Source organism: Ruditapes philippinarum, unplaced genomic scaffold, assembly GCF_026571515.1.
Source record: "Ruditapes philippinarum isolate M1 unplaced genomic scaffold, ASM2657151v2 ctg5239_1_1_1_1, whole genome shotgun sequence".
Lineage (NCBI taxonomy): Eukaryota > Metazoa > Mollusca > Bivalvia > Venerida > Veneridae > Ruditapes > Ruditapes philippinarum.
The window spans coordinates 39770-50065 of NW_026862217.1; the positions used below are offsets into that span (position 1 = coordinate 39770).

The 10296-nt window shown below is 32.9% G+C and overlaps 1 protein-coding gene across 1 annotated transcript; it reads left to right on the top strand.

The window, feature by feature from the left end:
• The first annotated feature begins 895 nt into the window (after window positions 1–895).
• Window positions 896–1932, top strand: LOC132718317 (poly(3-hydroxybutyrate) depolymerase-like). Its single transcript, XM_060702019.1, has 3 exons — window positions 896–932; window positions 1451–1608; window positions 1831–1932. Exons 1-3 carry the CDS (start codon window positions 925–927, stop codon window positions 1893–1895), a joined length of 231 nt encoding a protein of 76 aa, XP_060558002.1. The 5' UTR covers window positions 896–924; the 3' UTR covers window positions 1896–1932.
• The last annotated feature ends 8364 nt before the right edge of the window (window positions 1933–10296 follow it).

Here is a 10296-nt window from a genome sequence, read left to right on the forward strand (position 1 = left end):
TCACCTCGTTGCTAGCGCCTATTCAGAAAACTAACTTTTGGTAGGATAAAACCGCCATTAAATTCCCGTAGATTGTTTGACATGTCTGTAGCTTGCAAAATCACTCCTTTGGTACCAGAGTTATATTATGATATTCTCATTCAACAGAACAGGGTCTTTCAGATATATATTTTTAAGACCCTGAATAGAAGAAGATTCTGCAGTTAACTATTTGAAACCTTTCTTACAACATCAACATTAAATAAACAATGTCAAATGAAGATTTCTTGTATTTCACAAGTTGCTGAAGTTTAGTCAGATTGACTTTTTCTATGTATCAACACCAGGCATGTATAGTATGGATACGACCGGAAATATTTATGTGCCCTCTGGTTGTCGGGATAAATTAACCAGTAAGTGACGAGTACTAGCTAACCATTACATATATACAGGATATTCAAGTTTTTTTCCTATAAATACAGGATTTATTTTCATCGAGTGGTATGAAAATAAATATTTCACGAGTGGTTTTATTATTTATATTTATAATAGAAAACTTGATTTTTCTGTTTATTATATACTTTTATCTTTTTAATCTTATGAAAGAATTCCCTTTTAATTTTGTGTTTTGACTGAATTTAGAAAGAAGTAGTCCGGCAAGACACTAGTGAAAATACGGAAAATATATTTCACTGCAGTAAACACAATTTAAGTCGAAAGTACGGAAATGAAAATACGCATTTTATTTCATCAATAATTCTTATCTTTCATTTATACGTATTAATTTAATTGACACATGCTAAAATCCAAATATGAGTGTTAATTAAAACATTTAACTTAATTATCTTTCTTAATTTTTTACCATTAAAAATTTAGATAATTCGTTGAAAGTGATTTACTTGTCTTCCAGAATGCAGACTACACGTAGCTTTTCATGGCTGTGCAATGGGACAGTTAGTAATTTTATAGCATAATTGAGCCGCGCCATGACAAAACCAACATAGTGCGTATGCGACCAGCATGGATCCAGACCAGCCTGCGCATCCGCGCAGTCTGATCAGGATCCATGCTGTTCGCTTACAAACCATATTACAAGAACGAACAGCATGAATCCTGATCAGACTGCGTGGATGCGCAAGCTGGTGTCGCAACACACTATGTTGGTTTTGTCATGGCGAAGCTCATATATTGTGTTAAAATGACTTTACGAGGGTGCAATTATTCTTTAAACTTGTACATGTAATTTATTATTTATTTCAAAACTACTGACATCATGATGTTGTGAATAATAAATATAATGATTTGTTATTAGCACAGTTTAAGACTCATTTTGAGACATTTTATCCCAGACCTAGACGGAAACAACGTGAACTTAAAATCTCGCAAACGATGCTAAGATAATTGAAAAAAAAATCTTAAAATCGTGGAAAATTCTTCTGAAAAAACGTTTACAGTATAATATTTTTTACAGAAGTAAGATTGGGGAGGCGTATGTACGTCACGGAGGTTACAACGAGGTTGGAGAGCTAAATGACATCATCATACTTTATCCTCAAGCAAAAGCCTCTACCGTACCATTCAATGTTGCCGGTTGCTGGGACTGGTGGGGGTACACTGGAGCATTATTTGGTGCGTTATACGTACATTTTAAAACTTTGTACCACGTGATATACACGTGCGTATATTCGAACACATTATGTTCATATCACAGTTAAACGTTATAAAACCGCAACATATTAAAAGTATTCAGAAACTATTAAAAATTGAATTGTAATTTTGACCAAGATAAGTATGTTTAGTTATATCAGATAATAGTCAACGTGAAGTTAAGTTTTATGTTAATACCTTCAGCAACAAACAGTGGATTTCAACCAACAGCCATCAAACGTATGATCGACAGAGTTGCTGGCTTGTGAATACACAATGTATATGTATAATTCTGTAAGTGTTGATATAAAATAAATAAATAAGTGATTATTTTGAGTAGAATTATTTTTTATAGATATGGATATTTATGTATCTTTTTAAAAGATGGACGATGCTGTAAGCGCATACCCAAGTGGTACAAATCTAATATTGTATAAGGGATATATGTTATTATCACCGCCTATTTTAAAACGTTTCGTGAGTTATCATATCTAGACATTTAGGAAAATTAATACTTAGAATATTATAACAGAAATATTTTAAGCGAAAAAGGTTTGGGGCACCTGCATTAGACTTTGGCAGATAATTTACAATAAAGGTACCTTACATGTAGTTAACTTCCGTTTGAGTCATTGTGCAAAATTTCAAGAACGAATAAAGAACGGATTTTTTCTTGTGCCATTTCGTTTTTTTAAATGGCATATTTTTTATGAATTATAAGTCCCTTTATTCAATTTGAAAAATTGTAACATAAACGATTTATGGAATTGCATTCTATTTTGCATTGTGATTTTTACTTAAAGTCCCGAAGTAAAAAAAGACATAATATGTAGAGTTATTGCCAGCGTGTTTCTTGCGCTAAATCACGGCACGTTTTGGCGTTTATTATCATTCAATAAGATTGTAAATCATTATGAAATGCAGTACGATCATCCTTTGCACAAAAATGTGGATAAAACGGTGGTCTTAAGTGTCTGCAAAGGATAAATAGGTGATAGGGTATCATAAACAGTACAAATTGAACCAGCAGCCGCTGATATTCAGCAGTGTAATGGCTTAAACCACAAAACAAAAATGTCTCAAAATGTACACGTTGTTCTCAGCTTCACATGTTTTAAGCAACCACCTTTCTTAAGCAGACAATATATAGGCAAGCTCCCTTACCTAAGGGCTAAGTAAGTTGTATCATTTTATACAATAATAAATAAGTATATAACCAGGATAATTTCCACACCTATGTCTTAAAAAGTACGATACATGATAAAAACTCAACTGCGGTTGGCTCTAACACAAATTTGAACTGTCCCTCCAGGTTCGAGCGAACTAAGTTTGACTATATATTTTTGTTATCAATTAAAGCAAAAGTAGCAGAGTTTACTCCACTAAGATTACATAGGGGAAATACTCATCAAACATCGACAGAAAAATATACATGAAAATACCATATTTGAGTATTTCAAAGCTCATTTTATCACGTACATTGTACATAAATGCCCTACTGGTTTCATAGCAGTTCCCGGCCCCAAATCAAACTTTTTAACAAATAAAATAAAATTCTGTCTACCGAAGAGTGCAAACTTTGACAGAACAAAGTTAGGTACCTGTCCAGCATTACCATGTTTTAATGTTGCTCTTTTATTTTACATTTTAATGGAATAAAGGCCTGAGATGTAACACCTTTGCTCACATTTATTCAAAATTTCATAGCAGTTTTTCGGACCTTTTTATTTTGAATATAATTCAGTACCAAGAAGCAATGTTAAGCTGGGTTTTTCAAACTTTTCCGTGTCGTTTGCAAATATATTTTTTTCCTAGAATGGGATTTCAGTTATTATGCATGGGCATTCAAACTAAAATTCCCCAGGTGTTGCTTGTAAGTGTCGCAAGTTCTCTAATGTAACTTAAAACAACAGACAAAACTTTGAAACATATTAATCGCTGTACTATTATAACTGCTGTTTTACATAGAAAACAAATGTTTCTCTGATTGATGCAGTAACATAGATGCTTTACTGAGAAAAAATAGACTGTATGCCTGGATGAAAATGATAAAGGGCCAGAATACTGCTAGGAGCCGGAAACTGCTAGGAAACCAGTACATAAATCCTTTTTCCAGTCTACGAAATCTGCGTCAAACAAAAAAAAATACTATGAAAAAGAAACGGGGATAAGAAATAATATCTCTTGAACTAAAATTCACTGTAAAAACCAACATTATATATATCCTATTTTTTTGCGCAAAGGATGAGCGTATTATATTTCATAATGATTTACGGTCTCATTGAATAATAAAAAACACTAAAACGTGCCGTGATTTAGCGCAAGAAACACACTGGCAATAACAAAAGTTATCATAAGAACTCTGTGACATTTTCAGAGTTATCACAAGAACTCCGGGCCATTTGAAAAATCGGGTATAAATCTGTTAGTCGGTGCTTTATGTTTGCAATTTTGTATTATAATTAGGTAATTATGTATGGCAAGGATGAAGACCAGAAATAAACAGGTCAATACTTATGAATTGGCAAATAACTTGGAAATTTTACTGAAAACTACCAGATTTATAGCAAGAGACGATTAAAAATGGCCTGTGAATTAGTTTTTGACACACAATACAAGATGTAAGACAAGCTTAATTATTAAAGTTTAATTTAGCACCTAAAACTTATTTTTGAAAGATGAAAATAACCATTTTTGACGAGTGTTTTTGTAGTATATACAGATGCTTTTCGACGAACTCCGTGACAGTTATCACAAGAACTCCTGAACAAGTTATCATAAGAACTCCATCCTTCGTGTAACACTTCCTCCCCCATGTTTATAGCCAGCAGAAAGGACGGCGTTTAACATGGCAATCTTCGTGGGTTTTGTTTCGTATTAACTTTAATTTAATCACGTTTAACCTTTACTCATTTTCATTAACCCATATGTCACTGTTTGTAATGTAAGAGTAACCTCCCTGTGACGAGTATCGTATATCAGTTCACATGTACACAAGGAAGTTTAAAAGGGTGTTAATCTTGATACCGATTTAATTGTTTTGTTGTACAATCTATGAATTAATGTGACATACGTCTACTGTTTATATTATAATTAATAAACTAATAAAATGGCATCAAAATACGCTACTGAAGATCTAGATTCAGATGAAATTGTAGAAATGTATTGTGAATTGTGCAAAAAGAAAGGTAAATATCGCTGCGCTGACGGATTTTGTGTGAATTGTGTCAAATATTTTTGTAAAGATTGTTTATCATATCACACCGAATTTTTACCCGATCATGTACATAAAGACAAGACTAATATGCCACAAGATGTGTGCTTAAACCCGTGTCCTAGTCACAGCGAGGAGATCATCAAATTCTACTGCTCAAGTTGCAACATGTTTTTCTGTTCTGAATGTAAGAAGAACGACCACAAGGAATGTAAAAATGTTCATCATTTACCCGAGCTTGTAAAAGATCTAGAAAAAGGAACAGAATTTTTGAACCTAAGGCAAAATTTAGGTGCAGTTGTGGAAGAATCACAAATACACGTTTCTGTTCTGTCTGAGGCTAAGAAATTAATGGAAGCAATGTGTAGTGCGGCATTGTCAGAAATAGATTCAATGAGGGACCAACTTATCGAATATATAAATAGAAGTGTTGGAACAATAAAATCAGATTTGAAATCAATAGAAAACGCAGAAATGAAAACAATCCAAGATACTTGTTCAAAACTGTCTGCATTGATTTCCGAGACATCATCCATGAAATCTAAGATGGAACAGAAAGTACGGGAATGTAAAAGATGTGAATTATTCATGGCCATGAAGGATATGAAAATGAAGCAAAAAACTCTACAGCAGAATTTATTGGAGGTGAAGCGACACAAGTTGAGAGAATTTGAGTTTGAAGCAAATAGCAGTATGAAATCTTTGATGGAAAATCATATTCCGTTGGGAAATCTAGTTTTCAAACAGAATGTAGGCACCACCTGTATAAAAGAGGAATCCGCACAAATGGAACAGATGGTAGGAACCACCTGTATAAAAGAGGAATCCTCACAAATGGAACAGAATGTAGGTACCATCTGTATAAAAGAAGATTCTGCAAAAATGGTAAATATAGTTTTGATAATAATGATATTTACAATGACCCATAACACTCATTAACACATTATAGTGGTAGTGATAATGATAATGACAACAGCAACAATAACAGCAACAACAGTTATAATAATAATAATGATAATAATAATAATAATAATAATAATAATAATAATAATAATTTTTATCATGATGGGCTGACTGAGACAGGACATTGTGATGAGGAGGTGGTCATCAGCTTGTCCGGTGCTGAATGTCTTCCACAAATTAGGAATTATCTAGAACTTATTTCATAATATTAAAATTCCGTCGACAGTTTAGATCATGCTATTACTTCGGGAAGCTCATATGTTCTATGACACTCTGTCAATAAAGTGTAATTTGCTTTGTATAAATAACTTGTATAAGAGGTGTTGGAAAAAAGTGTCAAACATTGCATTTCAACATATATTTATATATATTTTACTCATATTCTATTTGCTTATACCATTAAAGAGATGAGCAAATGCTTATTTGGGTTATTCTGATGGTCTAGATTCTCGATTCATTTTGAAATATGCGGGAAAACATATTTTCCCGGTATGTTTTTTAAATAAATACATAAAACACTTGTACAGTGATCAATATAAAAGGCGACATAAACTTGACATATTTGTATTCAAACTTTACATTGAAATAATTTTATATGCAGTCAAAGCCCCCTGTAGAAGTACCAGATGTAAATACACAGAAGTCGTTTGTTGGAAACCAATTACAGAAACCATTAATTAAAGGAGAGACATGGTAAGTTTTTATTTGAATATCTATATTATGTTTTTGATATATTTAATATTTATCTACCCATCAATAAACTCGGAAACTTTGTACCATCACAGTGTTTTCTAACTGCACTCGTATCACACAAAACAGCGTTTCCAATATAATTACACGATACTATACATTTTATATTTAAAGGCACATTAGGTCCCAAAAATGCCTTTATTTTCATTTCTGTAGAGCTTTTTATTTTTGATGTACATTAATACTCGTACATGTAGTTTCCAAAAAAGTTACTCATTGGCTAATTATATTAATTACCTTACACTTAATAAAGTTATTATGATTCATTGTTTTATATACATATCAAAAACTATTTGTTTGCATTTTGATACCATGATGACAAATTATTTCACATGTAGGGCTACTTTTTTCAAGTAACAAACATGTTGTAAAACCGCTATTTAAACGTTATAAATTTCCTGTTTACCCTTTATTTATTCATTTCTTAATAATAATATGCCTTTAACGGATAATTCATGACCTTCTTTATAATCAAACTTTTTATTTACTCGTAAGGGGCGTCCGTGACCGTGTGGTGAAGGTTGTTGACTTCAAACCATTTGCCCCTATCCGCTGTGCGTTCGAATCACGGCAGGGACTTTTGGATTCTTTCATGTGAGGAAGCTATCCAGCTAGTTTACAAAAACGTCGGTGGTTCCACTCAGGTGCCCGTTCGTGCCTGAAATAATGCACGGAAATGCACCCGAGGTCTTCATCCGCCAGTAAAGCTGGAACATATAACCTATACTGTGTCAGTGTGACGTAAAACCCAATCAAACAAACAAATTTACTCGTAATAGTATAAACATAATAAAGTTATGATAATTTGACAAAATGTAACATTTTTATACGTGTATTCAATATGAATAATTATTATGGTTCGTATAACAAATTTTCTTGCATGAAAATGATCACTGTTGAAACGAACACTTTTTGTTGTGAGAACATATATTTCAAGCAAATTTCTTACAGATTCGGCTTTATCAGAAATTTTGTTTTGTCTGTGTACACTGTCTTTATTTTGACCAATATTTGAGCCAATATGAACCACACTGGATAAATACCAAAATATTGTTTAAAAAAATCTTGAAAGAAAGTGATCCCTCGGAAGCATTGATCACAACAGAATTACATGAAAATTGCAGACTCGGTTTGATTGAGTCTGTACATGAGGGATAATGAATAAGTGCAACATCCCTCACTCCTCCTAGCATCGACTTACTCAATTCTCAACACTTAATAGTTCTGGCATCAATGATCCCGAAGGACCAGAAAAATATAACAACACTGAAGTGAAGTACGGGGCAACTTTTTACAGCTGTCACACGGCACTTGACACCTGCTGTTGTGAAGTATAAAAATCTGGAAAGAAAGTGATCCATCGGAAGCATTAATCACAACACATCAGAAGCATAAATCACAACAGAATTATATGAAAATTGCAGACTCGGTTTGATTGAGTCTGTACATAAGGGAAAATGAGTAAGTGCAACATACCTCACGCCCTTTAGCACCGGCCTAGGCGGTACTCAATTCTCAAAACTTACTAGTGCTGGCATCAATGAAACAGCAGAACAACACTGAAGTGAAGAACGGGTCAACTGTTTACAGCTGCCACACGGCACCTGACACCTGCTGTTGTGAAGTATAAAAATCTGGAAAGAAAGTGATCCATCGGAAGCATTAATCACAACAGAATTACATGAAAATTGCAGACTCGGTTTGATTTGAGTCTGTACATGAGGGATAATGAATAAGTGCAACATCCCTCACTCCTCCTAGCACCGGCTTGAGCGTTACTCAATTCTCAACACTTAATAGTGCTGGCATCAATGATTCCGAAGGACCAGAAAAATATAACAATACTAAAGTGAAGTACGGGGGCACCGTTTTACAGCTGTCACACGGCACTTAACACCTGCTGTTGTGATGTACAATAATCTGGAAACAAAGTGATCCCTCGGAAGCATTAATCACGACAGAATTACATGAAAAGTCTGTACATGAGAGATAATGAATAAGTGCAACATCCCTCACGCCCCTAGCACCGGCTTGAGCGTTACTCAATTCTCCACACTTAATAGTGCTGGCATCAATGATCGGAAGGACCAGAAAAATATAACAATACTGAAGTGTAGTTGAATTGCAGTGCAAACGAAGGAATGATTTCTTGGGGCAGACTTTACACTGTTTTTAGACAATAATATCCTTATATAATTATCATCCTTATATTGGTCAGAATTTTTAAGATTGAAAAAATGTTTATGTGCTCATAGAACGTTTGTTTTTCAAATTTCATTAGAATCTGTTCTAATAAATTTTGTTTTATAACACCGTGAAATAATTAATCTAAGTGTACAAAAGGATTTCTTGTGATTATTTATCCTTTCTTTTATAACATTAGGTTGATTAATATTTTTTTTAAATTAAGCTTTTGTATAAACAGCATTGCTGGTTCATGTTAACATTTCAGTATGACCATTGTGTTGTTGTATGTTATGTCGTTGTATGAAAAGACCCTTAGATGCCGAATGATTGATAATTTAGGTACATTATTGATGTGAAATGGTTTAAACAGTGGAAAAGTTATGTTGGTTATGAGCCCTGGGACCACTATAATGTAGGCGAGGAATCAGCTAATCCAGGACCTATAGACAATACCCCTATTTTTCAAGGTAATGTAATATTATATTAAACCATTTAAATATGAAATAAAAATCTTACCCTTAATTGTTTTGAAAAGAGCTGATTTATTACACATTTTATTTTCTTATTTATCTTATATAATAGATATTATATGCATTGAGCAGTTTTTCTTTAAACTAGAAAAAATGATAAACACGAGGTATAGAAAGTTGCAATAAAGTATTCATATTGTTAGTAACATTTATCACACACCCGTGCCGATTTTGCGACTCCGTAAATATGGTATTGCACGGCCGTGCATATATTTTGACGTGACGTCATTAGCGTTATACAAACATAGTATAAAGACGCGCTAAATGTTATCGTTACACTACAAGCGCGTCAATGAAAAATGACTTTTATTTCACTTTAAATGGTCTTTATTATGGGTATGTGATAAATAGAATATTAAATTCGTGTAAGTTCATTACTGAATTTATTGCACTCGTTGAATAAAATAATATTATGCTCGCCAGAGGCTCGCATAATATAATTTTATTCAACTCGTGCAATAAATTCAGTATTAAACTTACACTCATTCAATATCCTCTATATAACATAACATGCAAAACGTTATATTAATAGTGTAAGTACATTATAGGGAATGAATAGAGGCATTAAATGATGTTGATTTTCAGTGACATTTCAAACAAGTAAACATATTTGGTTAAATTTGTTCAATGTTTTTGTAAGAACAATGTGTGTTGCCAAATTTACATCATTATTTGATTCAACTAATTAATATGATCATTATTCAAGCTACAGAAGCGAAAACATATTTTGTAATAAAGATTATCAGGGTGTTATATGTTTTGTTTGTTCAGGAACCATTATCAAGAAAAGTGATAGAAGAAGGTGTTTATACTAAATCGCTAATGGTGGAAGTTTACCCATGGCATCTGAAGATTTCTGATTACTCTAAACCAGATGATGTCAGTACAAAATCTTTCAGCAGAAGTGATACAATTCTTAAGATTTTTTGTCATGTCATTTTTTAAAGTTCATTTTTTGGCCCTTTACAGAATAAAAAATATACTGAGATAAAACTTTTTCGAAATGATCAAATTAAAATGCTTAGA